This window comes from Equus asinus, chromosome 9 (genome assembly GCF_041296235.1).
Source record: "Equus asinus isolate D_3611 breed Donkey chromosome 9, EquAss-T2T_v2, whole genome shotgun sequence".
In the NCBI taxonomy this organism is placed as follows: domain Eukaryota; kingdom Metazoa; phylum Chordata; class Mammalia; order Perissodactyla; family Equidae; genus Equus; species Equus asinus.
Genome location: NC_091798.1, coordinates 88845927 through 88865320, shown reverse-complemented (window position 1 = coordinate 88865320; position 19394 = coordinate 88845927). Strand labels below are relative to the sequence as shown.

General features: G+C 41.6%; 1 protein-coding gene and 1 long non-coding RNA gene across 2 annotated transcripts in view; one reads left to right on the top strand and one right to left on the bottom strand.

Annotated features, from left to right (window-relative positions):
• CMYA5 (cardiomyopathy associated 5) overlaps positions 1–19394 on the top strand; it is an 84277-nt gene that overhangs the window by 59941 nt on the left and 4942 nt on the right. The window contains exons 8-12 of the mRNA XM_014857010.3: positions 2189–2335; positions 3460–3607; positions 15688–15821; positions 16687–16786; positions 18872–19045. Of these exons, the coding sequence (XP_014712496.3) occupies positions 2189–2335; positions 3460–3607; positions 15688–15821; positions 16687–16786; positions 18872–19045 (703 nt within the window). The remainder of the gene's footprint in view (positions 1–2188; positions 2336–3459; positions 3608–15687; positions 15822–16686; positions 16787–18871; positions 19046–19394) is intronic.
• LOC139046226 (uncharacterized) overlaps positions 15083–19394 on the bottom strand; it is a 42851-nt gene continuing 38539 nt past the window's right edge. Inside the window, exon 4 of the long non-coding RNA XR_011505985.1 lies at positions 15083–15266. This is a non-coding gene — a long non-coding RNA (uncharacterized lncRNA). The remainder of the gene's footprint in view (positions 15267–19394) is intronic.

Below are 19394 nucleotides of genomic sequence, written 5' to 3'. Positions count from 1 at the left end.
AAACACAAAAATGCATAAATGTCATCATAGTGGTCGACATGAATATTGTAATTGAGATTCAAATTTAATAGCTTTGAGCTCTCAGGATAACAGGAGCAATTAAGTGATTCTCATTTTCCAGAAGAAGGTAACATACCAGAGTTTCAGGGACAGCAAAGTTTCAGTTAGTACTGAAATCTAAAAGACAAGTGTAGTGTGTGCTTCTTTGTAGAGAAGAAATGAGCTGTATGTAGGACAGTGTCTTCTACCACAATTTTAGTGCAAATGCAGTATTGGGTGTCATTGTTGGCATTTTCTCAATCCACCTTTGATAAAAGCTACAAACAAGCTATAAAGGTTAATTCAGAGTTCACACTTCTCAAGGCGTGGGCCTAGGTACGGTGTAGTCTTCTGGTGTCCCAAACTAATGTGCAGATAGAGGTGAAAGTGCAGAGTGGAGTGACTGGATGGCACGTCTTAGAGTTGAGCCTCTGTAAATATCTCTCTGTTGAGTAGGACTTCTTATAGGACCCAGGAGCCAGGCACGCTGAGGTCGTGATCCCTGATGCTTCAGAGTTGGGAGTGCTGGCATTCTGTGTTGCTTGCTGAAGACAGAACCATCTATTTTGGAAACTAGCTCAGCACGCGGCAGGATTGACATGCCACAGGAGCCCAATTTGTAATAAGAAATACTGTATTTCACTGTTAGTGATATTTAAATCTTTCGAGATGTCATGTGATACTTATTTGAATTTTTAAGAAGTAAAAAAAGCAACCATGGGCATAGTGTAAAGTTAGCCAGGTTTGTCCATAGGAAATCCTGTTTTACTGGGGACCTATTACCATATACCTGTCACAACACTTCACGCCACACTGCATCTCCCTGTATGTCCAGTTATATCAGGGAGCTTCCTGGCTCTCAAGACGCCTCTTAACAACTATTTGTTGCCTGGAATACTTTTTTTAAGTGCTTTACCTTCCCCACTACCCCCCAAACACTTACTTGTCCTGTGTCTCATTCTCCAACGCCTCTGCTGATGCCAGTTAGCTAATCCGATGATCTATACTGTGCCACCATGCTGCATGTAATGGGTCTCCAGTCACATATGTTACGTGCGTTGTTAGAAGGAGTACCGGGGTATCAGGACGTAGCCTTAAAGGCTGATTCCAGTGAAAACTGCAGTCACAGTTTCTAGGCTATGGGGGAACGTTTTTCAGTGTATAAGTCCTTATGACGTTATTTAAACCAAACTATCTGTCCAGCAAGTATAGCTCACTGGGAAAGAGAGATGCAGTTGAAGGAAGCTGCTGAGTTGAAGAGCTCCTAAATTTTCTTTAAAAGGAAACAATCTGGGTTTCTTAACTGGAAGGGTTTTGAAGATGTGTCATTCAAGACCAATGAGGGAGGAGAACTGAAATGACCAGAGGTTAATTTAAAAAACAAAATCATTCTTTTCAAAGGATGGAAAATTTCAGTAAGAGTAATCAGATTAGCCCAAAGGGGCAGGTGATCAGAATGGTATTGAGTACTATTTACTACTAAAATGCTGAAAGTAAGATAACTGAAGAACTTTAAAGAAATGTTTTGACTGAACAAAGTTACTTCTTAGAATAGTTTATGACCTATCGAAGTTATTTAAGTATTTCTATAAATTGAAGAAAGCTCTAGTTGAAAGAATTCTGGAATTCATGAGAAGGAACCAGGACTTGAAACTTCGAATCTGAAAACCATACTGAATACTAAAATGGTTTACCAATCTGTAAAGATGCTTTATAACACCATAAGCTTAGAAAACATAGAGTTGCCCTTATTTTATTACATACTTTCCTGAAATATTGGCATTGCTTCTTAAGAATTTTCTTGAGAATGTATTACTGAGATTTAAGTTAACATAAACTCTGTGCAATTTTAGTATTTGCTATGGAAATAAGTTACTTTACTTGTGGTGCAGGAAGCTCAGAATCTTACTAATATGCTGTTGTTTTCTGATAAGTGTTCACAAGTAGTACCATGTCACTCCAAATATCTCTTTTCAGATGTTATTGCTTTGTTATGTATTCTAAAGTGCTAGCACTCACATAATGATATCTATACGTTTATCAGTTTGGGTTTTCCACTGAAAAAAGTCATAGACCAATTTTTCCAATAACTGTAACTTTCATTTAACTTTGGAAGACACCCTAGAGTTTGTGATTGTGTTTATTCTAGAGTTGGTCGAAGAATACAGAGTGACAGTGAAAGAAAGCTACTGTGTTTTTGAAGATCTGGAACCCGACCAGTGCTACCAAGTGTGGGTAATGGCTGTGAACTTTACCGGATGTAGCCTGCCCAGTGAAAGGGCAATTTTTAGAACAGGTAAGGAGATGTCACAGGGGTGTTACAAGGCAATACTCAATTCTTCACAGACTACAAGGTCAACCAGTAAGCATTTATTAAACACCTGTTGCATGCTGGGTGTTGTACAGTGCTGTGTATACAAGGATGAATAAGACTAGGTTCCTATTCTCAAGATGCTCATAGTCAAGTAGGGAAGATAGACAACAAAAGATCATACACAATTTGTGGTAAGGGCCATGATCCAGTTATGCACAGGTTATTATGAGAACACTCCAGAGGGTACCCGAAACAGTCTGGGCAGGGGCAGGACCAGGATCAGCTTCCTAGAACTGATGCCTGAGCTACATCCTTGAGAGGATCAGTAGGAAGTCATGTGTTAAAGGAGTGTATTCCTTTTGAAGAAGACATATGAGCAGAGGCATCAAGGTGAGAAACAACATGGAGTGTGCAGAACAAGAGAAGAAGTTTGGTATTATTTCTTTGACTTAAAAACAAGGAGAGTAAAGACATGAGGTGAGAAAGGCTAGTGCATAGACTCACATTTGCTGGGGTCAGAAGCCCAGTCTTCATCATCTGGGTGCTGGGAGCCCCCGCGTTTTCAGCAGCAGTAGTCAGCTGGGAGTGCGTCCGTGATGGGATCTTTCCACAGGGCGCTGACGCAGGGGTAGCACAAGCTGAGTTTGCGTTGCCTTTTAGATCATTGCGACTACCTCAGGGGAAGCAATGACTTACTCCTGCCTTTTTATCCTTTCTTCTTGCCTTTTAAAGCGAATATTCCCTAAGCACCTACTGGAGGCAAGATCATGGCTAACTTTTATGTAAAGAGAGGGGCCCAAGAATCTTTATTTTTGTTTGCTTGTTTTTGTTATATGTATACATATAAAGAAACTCTGGTAGGATTTACAGGAAGCTAATATGAGAAGCTATCTGACTGGGGATGGATGAAAACTGGGCAATTTGGAAGGCAGGATGGGAGTGAGACTTTTTACAATATAAATTTTTATACCTTTTGGGTTTTCAACCCAGAATGTATTTTTAAATCAAAAATTATATAAAATCATGCCCAGGCATTCTTCCCAGGGTACCAGGGAAGCAGAGCTGGCGTCGATTGTTCCACAGTTGACGTGGTTCTCTCTCTGCAGCACCCTCCACCCCTGTGATCCGTGCTGAGGACTGTACTGTGTGTTGGAACACGGCCACCATCCGATGGCGGCCTGCCAACCCGGAGGCCACAGAGACCTACACTCTGGAGTACTGCAGACAGCATTCCCCAGAGGGCGAGGGCCTCAGGTAAAGATCACCCTCCACGAGGAGACCCCTCTTCTCCATGGGGAGACCCAGGGGTGCCAGGAAGCTGGCTCAGGGCCATAAGCTAAACTCTGAGCTTCTGCTCAGAGGGAGAAGGGCTTCCCAAAAACCTGCTGAGCTAATTAAGCTGTTGTCTCTATTTGTAACTCCATCACTATTCGTCAATGAACTCCAAGTTTGTAATAAAACACATGCTACAAGGCAGAATAATAACTCCCTTGTAAGAAAAATGTATGTGAATTTTAATAACGTAGAACATTCTTTGAGTATATTTAACTTGAGTGATTAGACAGGATTTATGCATATTTTATGAACTTTTTAGTAGTTATATCAGAATAGGTACCACCTAACTCAGGAAACTAATATTGCGTTTGTATATAGTGTAAATCTGAGTGTTTCCATGGTATATCGGTAATACAAAGGAGCTAATTACATATGTATCATCGCAGAGACATACTCACCTCACCAAGAGCATGAAGAATCTAAAGAGGTTTTTCCAGGAAAAAAAGAAATATGAAGCTCTCCCACTAAAATTATTAAGCTAAAATTTATCAATAAAGGGGTATTTGGTAAATGTTAATTCATTTACTGAGGTGCTGTTATCTTAACCTCTAAGCCATGGCAATAAGGCAACTTCATGTTTCATGATGAATACTAGGATCACTATTGTTAATATTTACATTTTGATAGAGACATTTTTACCTTTTTTTAACCAAGTTCACTGAGATAAACTATTTTGGTAGGATAAGGAACTTAGAAATAACGGTATGAAATTAGAAAGCTTTTTAATAAACTGTATTGTTTAAGCTCTTGATTATCTTCATGATCAATCAATAACTGTTTATTTAGTTATGATGGGAGGTTTCATATGACTGAGCAATAATTAGTTTCTTTCAAGTATGTGAAGACAGACTTCACAAAATAATGATCAAAGGATGCATTAAAGTGAAGTGGGCTGTGTATGGGTGGGATGTAGGCATTTCAGCAGAAGTGAGAACACAGTAAATCTACAAGACACAACATCTCCATTAATGTGCTGACTGCTAAAAGGCAGCCTTCAATAATCAGCAAATAGTGGAGAGGTGAACTCTGGCCAGGGTTGGGGGAAGGGAGGGAGGAAAGGAGGGAGAGAGACAGAGAGACTATAACTGATTTTTTTGGTCATTTACTGTGTGCTGGTGACTGTCCTGAGTGCTTTATACACATTGCCTTATTTAATGCTAACAAGAACTCGAAGAAAACAACGCTTTTAGAGGCTACTTGGCTAGTGAGTAGCAATCAGGGTTCAAATCCTATTTTGTTAGATTTCAAAGTCCATGCTGCTAACCCCTATTTAATGTCACTTAAGGGAGTCCTGGACCTTCTCTGCAAACACCTATATCAGGAGTGCCCAAGTCACTAGGCAGTCTCTCCCACCATTCTCCACCATCAGTGAAGAAAGCCTAGCTCTTTCTGAGGCAATATCAGGCTGTTAAGGAGCACTCTGAAATGACTCATCCTTGTTACGGCATCGCTTCCCAGCTGGCATTTGCATAAATAATATCAGCACAGTTGGATTCTTAAATCAGCAGAAATCTGGAAACCCTGAGACCTAGTAGCCATCTCACTGAGGGAACTGTGATATCATCTCATAAATGTGGCTGCAGGGAGAAAGGAAAGGGGGGATGGGAGGGGAACTGGTGTTTACCGAGGACATTCAACATGCCAGGACCTGTGCTAAATCTCATTTAACCCTCTCAACAACCTAGGAGGGAGGTAATGATCTCCATTAAATGAGACTCAGAGAGGTTAAATAATTTGACCAAGATATTAAGTGACGGAGTGAAAGTTTGGAGTCAGGACTCAAATATCGATCTGCCTTATTCTTTCCACTAATTCTAGAACTTGTGTCATTACACGGACTGAGTCAGCATACCTCAACAGCCTGACAACTGGGAGTTACTGTGTATCTTTCATTTCCTTTGTCACATGAAAAACATAGACATATAAAGAGAATGCAGTACCATTCAGAACCCTTTGGTTAATGCTTTTCCTTTCCCTGATCATCCTGGGCCCTCAAAACTGAAAAAAAAAAAAAAAAAGAAAGTCTATTTGATATAAAAAATGAACAATGCATTCCAAACAAATCCTCTATCAAAGCCAAATAAAGCAATGACAGTTCCATTTGTAGCAGAAAAAATGGCCATCCACTAATTTCATTAAGACAAACATTGAGCTTATTAAAACATAAGACTTGTCATTAGTTTATTCTATTTGAGACTTTGCTAGTGGGTTCATTTTTATTTTTCTTGTTAAAGGAGAGCATCTGGGAGGCTGGATAAGCAGAAGTTTATAGGAGTTATGGCATAATAAAAGGCTCCTTTGTTATGGAATGGACAGAGTCCAGCAAGTTTAGAAATGAAGGGGAAATTCCACATGCAGAGCCTTGTTGATAGTTTGGTGCTGTGTTGGAGATGGAGCTTTTCCCAATTAGGTGCTAAAAGACCCCTCAGTGCCAGAAGGTAGAATGGTATGTCCAATCCACAGCCCAGGGAAGACTCTCCAGTCTCTGGATCCCTGCTGAGTCTGACAACAGATAATTTTTTGAAGCAAGCAAAATTCTGTTGGCCACAAATCACTACCCTGTCCGTTTGCTCAGTCTGTTGCTGATGAACCACATCAGAGTCATCCTTCATCGGCGCAAGAAGCCTCAAGGCCTTTACCCCAGGTCGGCATGAACAGACTGTGAAATAATTCATCCTTAATCGCAGAGGCCCAGGGCTGCAAAACTCATTTGTATCTCTTTTGGTTCTCCAATTTAAGAGTTCAGGAGGGAAGGAAATTTCTGCTCTTCCGGAGTGGCCATGTGTCCTAGGGCTTTTGACCATCTGGTTCTTACGACCAGCTTTAAAACGTTCCTTACAGTACCTGATGGTTCAGAACTCTATAAAACATTAACTATTTAACTGTAATCTATATTGCTCAAGCTCCAAGATGTCAGCTGTAGACAGATAGTAGAATTGATAAACAAAGAACCTCAAAACTTGATCACCTCTACTCAACAAATGCAAACAATCCCACTTTTCCATTTTATTAGAACCACATTCTTCACTTTGGTTCTCTGCACAGCAGTGCATAATTAGGGTTATTTTGTGTCTTGGAAAGAAGAGCAAGGCAAGGGCTGTCTGATCCCACTCACTTCTCGGCTCCGTGAGGGGATCATTATGTGAAGCAGCAGCCTGAGTGCCTGGGACAGTGTCTGGCAAATTGTAGCTACTCAATAAATATGTGTTACCTGAACGTGTAAATATCAACTAGCATTGAACACAGAATACTGACACCAACAAGAAAAGTTAGGCCAGCTTTGAGGATAATCTCTTATTCAAAATTGGAAAAGAAATAAACTGGGCCAACAAAGTAAAGAAGAATGGTGAATGAGTTAATTTCAGTGCTTGGATACTTAACTAGGAGAAAGGACTAGTGTAATCTGTGGGCTGGAAACATTTTCATGGGTCACTCATAGGGAAGGACACTTATAATCGTCTTTATCCATTGGTTACATAACACTTACATTGGTTCTAGGTTCTATACAAAAACCCTATGCTAAACCAGATCCAAAAATTGATCCAGAGGCCACTGCAGGGGAGTAAGGGGGATCAAAGATTGCTTCTGTTTGATGTGGCTCCATTTGACTGGGTGAGGATGGGAACCTTATCTGTAAAGCGCTGTTTAATGAATGAATGAGTAGATGAATGGCAGGATTAGCCAATCTCCTTTAGCCCTTGCCAGTTCCAAGTCATCTAACTGGCTGGAATCTCTGGCAAAGGAGAGAGGGAGAAGTAAAAAGAACTAAGAACTAAATGAGTTCACATCCCTTTCTCACCCCCAATCCCTGAAAAGACAGACAGCCTTAAAAGCTCTGGTCTGGAGTAGGAGGAGAAGTTGAAAGGAAGTGAAATAAAGGGAGAAAGGGATGAGTAATATGAGCACACGCACACACACAGGGAGGGCATTGATTACCCTTTAGATTGGGGAGTCTAATTTTGGTTGCCAGAACAGAAACACATCCATCTTCAGAACTGCATTCATTCTCCCAGTATGATGGCCTCTAGATAGTCCAATGTAAGACCAGAGGTGTGGGTTGAACTCTTACAGTGGGTCTTTGAGTGGAATGAGCCTACTGTGACCCCAAATTCCATGACGCAGTGTCTGAAATACATAGCTGAGAAATTGCCTCCATTCCATAATCCTCATAGAAATCACATTTGCATATTTTGGTGTGTGGGCACCGTGGCTGAGTCCCAGAAGTCGGCCCCTATTGGGTTTGGGGGTGGGCGGGAGTGACAATCCCCGGCTTGTGTGCGGGGGCTGAGGGAGCTCCTACTCACCCTTTCCTGTTTTTCTTTGAATGCTCTCCTCAGGTTGGGTGGGCTCAAAACACTTTCAAAAATTTTCCACCGCTCTGCTGTTTCCTCAGCTGTTCTGTCTCTCCTGTGTGGAGAAAAGTCAGTAGAACTGTGGGTGGAGGAGGGAAAACTGAGAGAAATATAGTACAGGGATTAGCTGTGTGGGCTGTGCAGAGAGAAGCTGTGTACTGAATGACAAATCTGTGAGACTCAATACACCATGAAAGTCGTTGGTAGTGGACTTCCTGCTCCCCAGCCCTGTCCAAGGCTGTGAGCCGGGAGACCCTTCCCCAGGAGCCCAGCCACCCTCCCCAGGAGCATCCCCAGGCTAGGATAGGGCCTGGACCTGTGAGCCCACGTTCCTCCTGCTTCCAGCTTTTGGAGCTACACATGGTGGGCAGGAACAGAACTGTCTGTCACAGTTGGATATTCCAGCTGTGGACACCTGCCCTTCCGTCTGTATAATAAGGACAGATGAGGGTGAGTTTCCTGAGGAACTTAGAGCTTGAGCAGGAGATGAAGAATGCCTGCATTTCTTTCTTTTTAAAAACTTTTTACTAAGCTTTCGGCTGTGTCGGTGATGACTGACCAATGATCAATGGAAGTGATTTGACCTTCTCCACAACCTCTGGGTAAAACAGCAGTCATTCCTGCCACATGCTTGCTTCACAGGGTGACAGGATGGCCACAGACACGACTGGGCCAAAATTCATTGAGTAAGAGCTAATAGCCAGTCTTTATATGGCATTGTTTTCCTGACCCAGGTTGTAGTGTCCCTCTGCAGAAAACCCTTGGGAGAGTGAATTATAAGATGATTTTTCCCCCTCAGAATTCTCAGCTTTTCCTAAATGAAATCTTTCTTCTCAAATGAGTCTGATTTAACTTTGATCATTTAAAATCGTATACACCTCCTGGTTGTATAGTAAAACTTCAGTCAATGGAAACCCAATCTGTTCCTTCACTTCTAGCTTATGTTCTGTCAATTTCCAAAAGTATTCAAGTTGCTCACAATAAAAGACTAGACATAACAGAACCGTTAAAAGCAGCCCTGTGAGAAGAAAAGCCAGGTAATGCAGGGGTGAGGAGATAGTGTCAGAAAGCACAGGTTACAACAGTGCCTGAATGGAACAGAAATTTAAATCTGAACTTCCTGGCAGCTGAGGTGAAAACAGGAGAGAGGGGGAGATAGCAAGAGGGAGAAGGAAAGAGATTACATAACTCATCTTTTTTTCAAAAAGGAAGCACAACATTTCCCTAAGAGAGACAATTATATTTCTTGACATTCAGCTCTAAGATGAGTCTTTCATGTAGATCTTTATATAAGGGCTATTGAACAAGATAATAGTGATTGTCTCTAAGAGCAGTTTTACAAAAGATGCAAAAACATTCCCTATGTAACCTTTTTTTAAACTAGATCAGGAAGCATAATGTGAAGTCACTGTCTGTGCAGGCAATTCTGTGGGGACCTCAACTAATTGTGCACAGGTGTGCCCCGGGAGTGATAAAGGGGAGCTCAGAGAATCCAGAAGCATGATGTTACTGGGTTCCTGAGATTCTTTGTCTGAAATATATAATGGTATCACTCAGCCTTTCGAGGGTGACTATAGAAGAAACAAAAACCCAGGACCTTTCTGCCAGAATCCTTTGGCTCACTTTGATTTTGTGAGGGATTCTAATTATGGGTAAGCCTGAGACCCATGGTCGGCAGCATTCAGCACCTCCTATTCTGTTTCTATGCTATTACAAACTAATAGCGATGTTTAGTTAACACTGAGTCTCAATATGCTCATTTAGCAAAAAAAAAAAAAAAAAGTCCTGTTTTAAATTTTTTATTTACCAAGTTTTTTAAAAAAATGAAAATCAACATGTAAAGAATTTTCTTCTTTATCCTGATTTAACCAAAATTTTTCATCCTAAACGAAAAGTTCCATATTTACACTTAGTTAAGGTGTTATAACTGGCTTCCAAAAGCTAGAGCTATTTAGTTAATTGTTCTTGTATCTAATGTTGCTTATGTTCTCAAGGATTTTTCTTCTTTTTCCTGTTTCTCCCTCCCACCCCTTCTCACCCCACACTATCTTATGATTACGTTTCCCAAACCTAACAGATCTTAAAAAGCAACTGGGATGCTCTTTCAGTTTAAATTCACAGGCCCCTCTTAGATTCCAGGTCAGAAGATCTAATGTGCCCAGGCAGGTTTGGGAAACGTGACTTCATTAGCTGCTTTCCCGAGGGCCCAGCAGTGTGCCCTGTTCATAGTTCACATTAAGTGGTGTTGGCTGACGGGCTGAATGTTGGTGCTGCCAAGAGAAATGCTAGTAAGGCCCACTGTGTTTTTAAAAAGCAGTTCATACTTAGCCATCTGTTGTGCACGGCACTGACACACCAGCCGTAGGCTGCTTCCAGGAGTCATGGCACTGGATCCCTCCATATTGTTTGTACACATGCCGCCCCCTCCTCCGAGGAGAAAACATGCCTCGATCCCGGTACTAGGCATGGCAGAGCAGAGGGCAGCTGCTCCTCCCAGTTAGCAGCCCCTCGGTTTACTTCAAGCACGTGTACACTCCTACCTTCCATCCCACATGAACGGTTGAATTATCAAGTTCCTAAAGAAGCTCCTTTATAGAGTACAAGCGAATGTGCATTCTGTAAACACATTCAACCAACTCCTGAGCCTGTAATATAGCTCTAAAAGGAAATTATTTATTGACTGGGAATAGATAATATGGACATATGGTACAAATTCAAAAGATATAAAAGAGAATACAGTAAAAATTGTCTCCTTTCTACCGATACTTCACCTACTCAATCCTGCTCCCAGAGGCAATTCCTGTTACCTGACTCATATTTATCCTTTCGGATAACCTGTGCATATACAGGCATCCATATTTTTTCAACAGATGGTAGCATATTCTCTATATTTCTACCGCCTTGCTTTTCTTGTTTAAAAATATTTTTGGTGAGTATCCCATATCAATACATATGGAATGGCCTCAATTTTAAAAACAATACTATTGTATTCTGTTTTAAGAATAGAATTAAACTTATTTGACCAGTTGAGAGGCATTTAAGTTGTTTCCATTTCCTTGCCATCACAAACAATACTGCAGAAAAAACCTTGTGCGTGTATCATTTCACACACATGCAAGTATATCTGTAGGATAAAGTCCTAGAAGCAGAATGACTGGCTAAAAGATATGTACATTTTGAATTTTGATAGATATTACCAAACCATCTCCATAAAGGCTGTAGCTGTTTCCACCCCGGCCTGCAGCATATAAGAGTGTTTGGTTCCTCATACCTTTGCCCATACACGGTGTGATAAAACTTTTGATCTTTGACAATTTTATAGGTAGAAAATGGGATCTTATTATGCTTTAATTATGCATCTCTCTTACTAGTTTGAGTATCTTTTCATATATTTTGGAGCCATGTACCTTTCTATGAAGTGTTCATTTCCTTTACCCATTTTTTCCTGTTGGATTGTAGTATTTTTTTCTTATTGACTTGTAAAAGCTCTTTGTTTTTTAGAAAACATTAACCCTCATCTATGGTATGAGTTGCAAATATTTTTGGATATTTTTGTCATGCATAATTTTTAATGTTAATGTTAATTTAACACTACTTTCAGTAGAAAGTGCAAGGTAGGGAATCCAACCTTATTTTTTTAGTGTGGCTATCCAGCCTTCCCAACAAGAAAAACCCATCATTTTCTGTTCTGATTTGAAATGGTTCCATTGTTACATACTTATGAACCTATGTGTTTAGCTTTATTCCTGACCTTTATAATCTGTTCCATTGATCCATCTATTTATGACCCAGTACCATGCTGTTTTTATTATTATAGCTTTATAATTTAAAGTTCACAGTAGACTAGGTTGCTCTTGATGCTTTCTTTTTTGCTATTTGCTCGTTTATTTTTTATATGCTTTTTAGAAGCAGATTGTGTAGTCTCCTCCACTCCCCTGCCCCTGATTATTTAGTATTTTTAGAGATTGTGTTAAATTGGTAGATTAACTTAGGAAGAACTGAGGTTTTTATTATGTTGCATTTTTCTATCCAAGAACTGATATGCCTTTCCTTTACTCAAGTCTTCTGTGTTTTCCCTCAGTACTATCTTTAAAAATGTTCTTCATATAAACCTTACACATTTTCATTATGTTTGCTACTATTCCAGATAAGATCTTTCTTTCACTTTATCTTCTGTCTGGTTGTTGTGTGTCTATGAAGGCTTTGGAATCTTAGGTCTTCATCCAGCCGTCTTACTGAATTCTCTTATTACATAAGAGATTCTCAGCTGACTCTCTTGGGTTTTCTAGATAAGCAGTCCTATCATCTGCAAATGCTCATAATTTTACCTCCCACCTCCCAATTTTTTTTTAACCTCATGTCTGTCTCTCTGACTTAATGGGAATGCTTGTAGTATGGTCTCATTAAGCATTAGGCCTCCAGTGGTTTTTACTTTCTAAAGATCCTTTTCAATTCCCATGTAAAATGATTCTTGCCCCATTGTCCACGGTTACGTGTGGCAATCTTTTCAATCATTTCCCGTAAAAAGTAAAGAATGAAAGGGCTCAAGCTAGAATAGCTTTTGTTTTATTGGGCAGACATCAGCCTCCTGGTGGCTTCCGCTCGTTTGTCCTCTGAAACGACAGAAGAGGAGACCAATCTGCTGCACATGGCAGCCCTTCAGCCCTCTGAGGAGACAGTGGGTCTCCTTTACCTCGTTTCCCTCTGCTTTACAGCACTGGAGTTTAACAAACGCCCTTTGTCCAACCAATGGAGAGGTGCGTAGGTTGAGAGTCCTTTGAAGACCAGCTGCGAGCAGAGCTCCGTGAGCAGACTCCACGGTGTGCTTATTCCCCATCAGCAATCAGCTAATTTGCTGATGCATCAGGGTTTCCAGACACTTCCTTGCCCTCACATTCCTGGAAACTATACATATAAAGCCATCCCTTTCCACTGTCCTATGGCACTTGTAGGGAGAATCCCACACTTATGATCCAAAGTGAGACCATTTGAGTCATATTTCTTACTGTCTTTTGAATTTTCTGGTTGGCTCTAGACTTCTCACATAGTCAGATCAGTCATATTATTGATAAAGCTAAAATCCCTTCTTACCTAAGCACCAGCAACATGCTACGGTTCCATTTGCTGTCTAATCACTTACTTCAGTTTGGAAGTTCTGTGAATTTGAATTCTCCCACAAACTCTTCAAAGCTCATAAGTCATGTGGATTCAGTTGCAATTATGACAAGTTTTTTATTTTGAAATAAAAAAATAATCTATGGAAGGGTGGCAACTCTTCGGGTTTCAAATTCCAAAATTTTTGAAGTTTTCCTTTGGCTAGAAAGCAGGGACAGCTGACATGAAGACTTTTGTGACATTTAAGTGAGGTCAGACAGGATAAATAGACATGGAAATGAACCGTTTGTATCTGAGCTTTTTTGCTTTGTTCTTGGTGCTTGAGCATAAGCCAGAAACTTACAAACAATAAAACACAACCACATTTTGTATTCCTTTCGCTTTCTTGTCTGGTGCCCTATTTCACAGATGCAGTGAGGGCCTGGTGCACATTCCTCAAGTCTGTGTGTCCTATTTATGCACTAAAAGCAGGATCTGCTCCCATATTTTGGCTTCGGTACCATGTAAACCTTTATTCTTTAAATGAGTGATGAGACACAACAAGCAGTTGACTATATATATGGAATTTCCTCCTTGACAGACTTCATAAAACTTAAGAGCAAACACTTCCCCCCCAAACCAGCATCATTGGCATTTAACAACCACATTGTGACAAAACGAAGCCAGTATGTTCTTCCAGTTTCTAGAGATGAAGTTTCCTCACCTACCCTTGTTGCTTCCCCTTCAGCAGAGACGGCACCTGGGCACGTGATAAGTGATTGGTAAATATTTAATGAGTGAATAAAGTCTGAAATTCAGTTCAGACCTCAGTGTGCTTATTGAGGCAATAATTTTATTGCTTGTTATGATTAATGTACATTTAAAACATCTCTTCAGCCATCAATTCAAATAAGATAAGCAATACATGTACCCCAGAACAATATTCTAGATATCAGTAGGGAATTACGTTCTCACTCGTAGGACATGGTTTTTCATTAATTGACTGAGGCATAATTAGTTGTCAGTGGACGTGTGGCTCAATGCCATCGATCCACTCAGTGCATCTAAAGATAGTACTCTCCGAGGGCCTGGTCAGGGGGTAGGTTCTGAAATAACAACCAGTAACGTTTGGGCAGTTTGCGATGACCTTTTCCAGACACAGGCACTAAATAGCAGGTCCACAAATGGACCCAGGTTCTCCCCTCCCCTGCCCCCTTCCTTCAGAGGAACACATTGAGAGTTTTTTTGCTTTTAGACATGCGAGGGGGGATTGTTGCTCTTTTCAGATTTTCTGCTTTAGAAAACTTCTAAATTAGTTTGTTTTCTGAGTCAATGATACTTTTCCTTTTCCTGTTCTCCATGGTATTCTCTAAGGTTGGTACTGAGAAGTGAAGTAGTCAACAGAAGTAGACATAACCTGAAAAAAATCTATCTGTGGATGAATGGTGGCCACTCCTGATTCTAACACTTTTGTGGACAATCATTAATAACAAAACAAACATAAAGAAAAACAAAAACAAACAAGTAGATGAAACCCCTACCCTTCTGAGAACGAACATGGAGGCTATCATACTGTTGAGTTCGTTAACCAGCATCCAATGCACATCTCCCAGGAACAGGAGCCTGCTCTTCAGCACTCAGGTTAGGAATTCCTTCATCAGTAAGGAGCCTTACCTGTAACTCTCTCCAGAGCCTCTCCAAATCGTGGCTAAAGGAAAGAGTACTGAGTACTTTAGTTGTTATAATTGCTCTAGGCGATGATGTCAAGCAGACTAAAGAGAATGGAAAAGAGGCTCAAAACTATTCCAGCTCATTGGCAGGTTCAGAGAGCTCGGCCTTCGAATCCAGCAAATCCATTTGTGTTTAAATGGTTGGGCTGTTAGAATATACCAAACCCGCTGCCAATTAGCTACCACGACGGCACTTTTCTTTTAATGGAAATGGGAGATTTAGGAATAGCAACTTTGGAGATTTTATTTGGCAGTTAGAATTCTTTTTGCTTGCCAGGATTAAGCTTGCCTTGAAAGGTATTATCTTCTTTAGAGATCTTCAGTTTCTGTAACTTCAGTGGCTTCGGCATGATGGCCATGTACAAAGTCATCCCTCACGTTAAGTTTTCCACAATTCTGGATCTGTTAATGAGATAATTAGGGTCGTTGGTATTATAGATTGGTTTAACATCATCTCAATCAAAAAGTGCCCTCCCAGCCAAAAATTGATACAGAAAATAATGTAATCTTGGAGATTCATTAACCAAAAAATTAGTCTGTTTTCTGAATTAGAAAAAACATTTGTCTGATTCTATTCCAAAGAGATTCTGGAAACCACATATTTGACAAAAGTTGACAACGGTAGAAATTATTTGATAAAGTAATCTTAGTGGACAATGACCATTTTGTAGAATCTTGCATTCTAACTCTGGTGGAAATAAAAAAGGAAAGATTAATTTATTTGTTGTTAATAAAAGATCTTCACTTACTACAGGAATAAAATATGCTGAGTTGTTTAGCAGCGGCATGATATTTAAAATTATTATTCTCGCTTTGTGTTTAGATCTTTCTCTGGAATCAAAGGACTTCAGCTGAAAGTTAACCTCCAGCCCAGTGATAATTACTTTTTCTACGTGAGAGCCATCAATGCATTTGGGACAAGTGAACAGAGTGAAGCTGCCCTCATTTCCACCAGAGGTACTTTCTCCTTTGCACACAGTGAATGTCTCCCAGGCATTCCCATTCCTTCCTTTCTGCTACCCAGAGAGCAGCTTCTTAAAGGCCCCAGTCTGCTGGCTGTGCTTGGTTTTTGGCATGAGGACCCAAGATTGGTCAAAGGTTAAGACGTTGCTTTTATTTTTCTGGCTTAGAAGTTCTCAGTCTTGGCTACCCATTAGCAATCTGCTTGGGTGCTTAAAAAAGACCGAAAAGAAGTGAGGAATGAAAAAAATGGTCATTTTGTTGTCTGAGCCTAGACTCAAAGTTGGCACACGATTGAGGGTGCTACTTTAAATGATTTGCTTAGCCAGCAAAACCTTGTGCAGGTGCCTTGTTTGTGGTGTAGTCAGGGCCAGCCTGATGTTTATAAAGACAGGAGAGCTGCCTGCCCAGAAATGTTTCCCCCCAGCCCCAGTGTGGTGCCTGCACCTTCCACTGTTAGAACCACTCCTGCAGGTTGCCCCAGTGCATCTTCAGACTTCACGTGCATGTGAATCTCCCGGGGGCCTTGTTCAAGTATGGATTCTGATTCAGTAGGTCTGGGGTGGGGCCTGAGAGTCTTCTTTCTAACTAGTTTCCAGGTGATGTAGGTGCTGCTGTTGCAAGGAGCACACCTTGCATAGCAGAGTGAGCTCTAGCATAGGAGGCGCACCAGGTAGTACCCAGCCGCTGGCATCCACTACTGCCTTATCAGGGATGGCATTTTCAGCTGCGGATCTGCAAACCCTGGGTGGGGGATTTTGATGTCAGAGGAAAGGGAGACTAAGGTCTGACATACGGGGCTTGGCCCAGGGACAGCGCTTGACGTGGCCATATTAGAGTCCTCTTTTCTTCACTGCAACAGGAACCAGATTCCTCTTGTTGAGAGAAACGGCCCATCCTGCTCTGCAGATTTCCTCAGACGGGACAGTGATCAGCTTCGCTGAGCGGAGACGGCTGACAGAGTAAGTAGAGGAAGAACGCACGAGATGCCTCTGCAGGAGAGTCTTCTGAGGGCTGTCGCCTCAGTGTGGCCTCCCCTGAGCACATTCTTGGTTTAATGACCCCGCCCGGGTGTGTGGTATCGAATATAAATGTGTGCACTCCCAGACAGTTCCGTTCCAGTTCATTACTAGAGGAAAGTGACAGAGATAGTTCATAACTTGGAGCAAGTGTCCATATTGTTACCAGAACTATAAACTCAGAGGGTTTTGTTTAAAACATAGGCTCTATTAAGGCATCATCTTTGGTTTAATGAAAAAAGAGTCCAGGTTTGTTGTTCTATTATTTTCAACAGCAAACCTGATTTTGTATCCATCCATTTGAAAAGGAGTGGAGGAGAATGACACTCAGTTGAGTTTCTAGTTTGGGCCACATGCAGGGTTCTCAGACTTTCTTGCCCCTCCCCAGTAGCTCCCACAAAAAGAAGGATCCAAGTAAAGGAGGAAAAAGCTGAAGGCACAGAGGGGAGCCTGCTCTGCAGTTTACCTGCAGTCTCTCATGGTTATTTTGAGGGTCAAAATGGTCGAGTGGGAGAAAGTATGTGAAACGCTTTTGAAAACCATACCCAACGTGAACCCCACACTGCTGGCGCTGATGCACTGGTGTGGTCTGCCCCCTGCTCAAGATAAAGCACTGAGCTGACCAGCGGACACTTGCCCTGCTTTCCTGTCAGCTTGCTCTTCCCCTGTCTGTGGCCCAGCTCAGGTGTCACCTGCTCCTGGAGATGGCCCAGCCTTCTCTAGGGCCTGGAGCCCTTTGATCATTTCTGTGAAAAGGTCTGAGCACATGTGTGGTTTGTCAGCCACTCGATCCTGAATCATCCTCAAGCAGCATCCCTATCTTCTGAATCTTTGAATCTAGGATGGAGCCCGGAACACTGCAGATGCTAAACATATACAAATGAGTGAATTCAGGAAAAAAAAGATTTAAGAAATAGACTGAGCTTTTCTGTCTTTTTTGGATTTCTCAAAAAATTAAAAAAGAAAAGAAATAGCCTCGAGGTTGGTAAGAGTTCATAGATAATAACTGATGATAACTGTAATGCATTTTATAGAATTTTATTTATTTATTAATAAGTTGAAGATCAGCTCATAAATATCAGGCAGCCGGGCTTTGCTCCAGAGAGCAAGGGCCTGTCAGTAACTGCCCCTCTGAAATGAGGTTGTTGGGTAAAGACATGAGAAGGTGAAATACAGTCCCTTGCATAAATCGTTTTCTCATCTGTTAAGGGGAGAGGGAGAGTGTGCTGACTGAATATTAACACCGCTTAAGTTAAAAATGCCTCCTTGCTGTCTCAGCCATTTCAAAGCAAAACTGAGCAATTCATGCAAACAAGGTCACCTGCCAGCAGTTGAAAGTGCTTTGGTTCATTTCACTGTGACTGTTTCAAAAATAGCTAAGGTGAGACAAAAAGAGATCTTTCAACAACCTCAAGCGCAGCTACTACAACGCAGAGAGGCCAGAGTCCCAAAGGCTGTTGACCACAGCCCCTTCAAAGCAGGCTCATCGCACCTGGTAATTCCACGCTCCGCTCTGCGTGGGCCTCACCAGCACCTTGTTAGTAAAGAGCAGCACCTCATTTGGTCTTGGTGCCCAGTAAGGTCAGCAGACTATGGAACGCGTTGTTAAAGAAGGTTTTGGAGACTCCTTTTTTTGCAAATTTTGGAAAACTTTGCAAGTCACATTCTCTTGGAACTCCCTACCTGCCTCCCTTGTTTTTAATCAGTCTCTTTAAAAGCAGAGATTATGCCATTTCTTTTTGTCCTGCCATTATTCTAGTTATTTCCTGGTTGCCAGGTCCTTCAAGAGATACAATGTGCAGTGCATGCCTGTTGTGTGTGGTAGTGGAGATATGTCAAAGACATATGGAGGTTTTGGGGAATTCTGTGGTGATCAAGTCAAGGTTAGGGGCACAATGAACAACGAATCTCTTTAGTCAAATTCCAGAAGTTTCCAAGGCTAGAATCCTGCTTAAACTGTGCATGAGTTTGTAAATGTTGATGTTTATGAGATAAAGGCTGGCGACTCCTGATCAACTTTGCCTACAGAATCCCATCAGTGCTGGGCGAGGAGCTGCCTGCCTGTGGCCAGCATTACTGGGAAACCACAGTCACAGACTGTCCAGCTTATCGACTTGGCATCTGCTCCAGCTCGGCTGTGCAAGCTGGTGCCCTGGGACAAGGGGAGACCACCTGGTACATGCACTGCTCTGAACCACAGAGGTAAGCTGGGGCCCCGCCCCTCCCTTCTGAATCGAAGTGTCATGAGTTGATGTCTAGGCAGAGGTCTCTGAGGGCCCTGATAAATAGCATCCCACCTCTCTGCCCAAGTTCTGAGCCACCTAAGAGGGAAAACCAAGAGTCAAGTGTATGGAGACTACACTATTTCTCTAATGACTGAGGAAGCTAATTTTAGAAATTGTGGTTCATACCTGAGGGCGAGAAGATTTCTTATATTGAATCTTATTAATAGACAGACTTATCCCCACTCAGAACCTTGGCCAGGCCAGCTGCCCCACCTTGCATGTCAGAGTTGGTCCCTGGAGAAGCAGAGAAGGATGTGTGTCTCCTT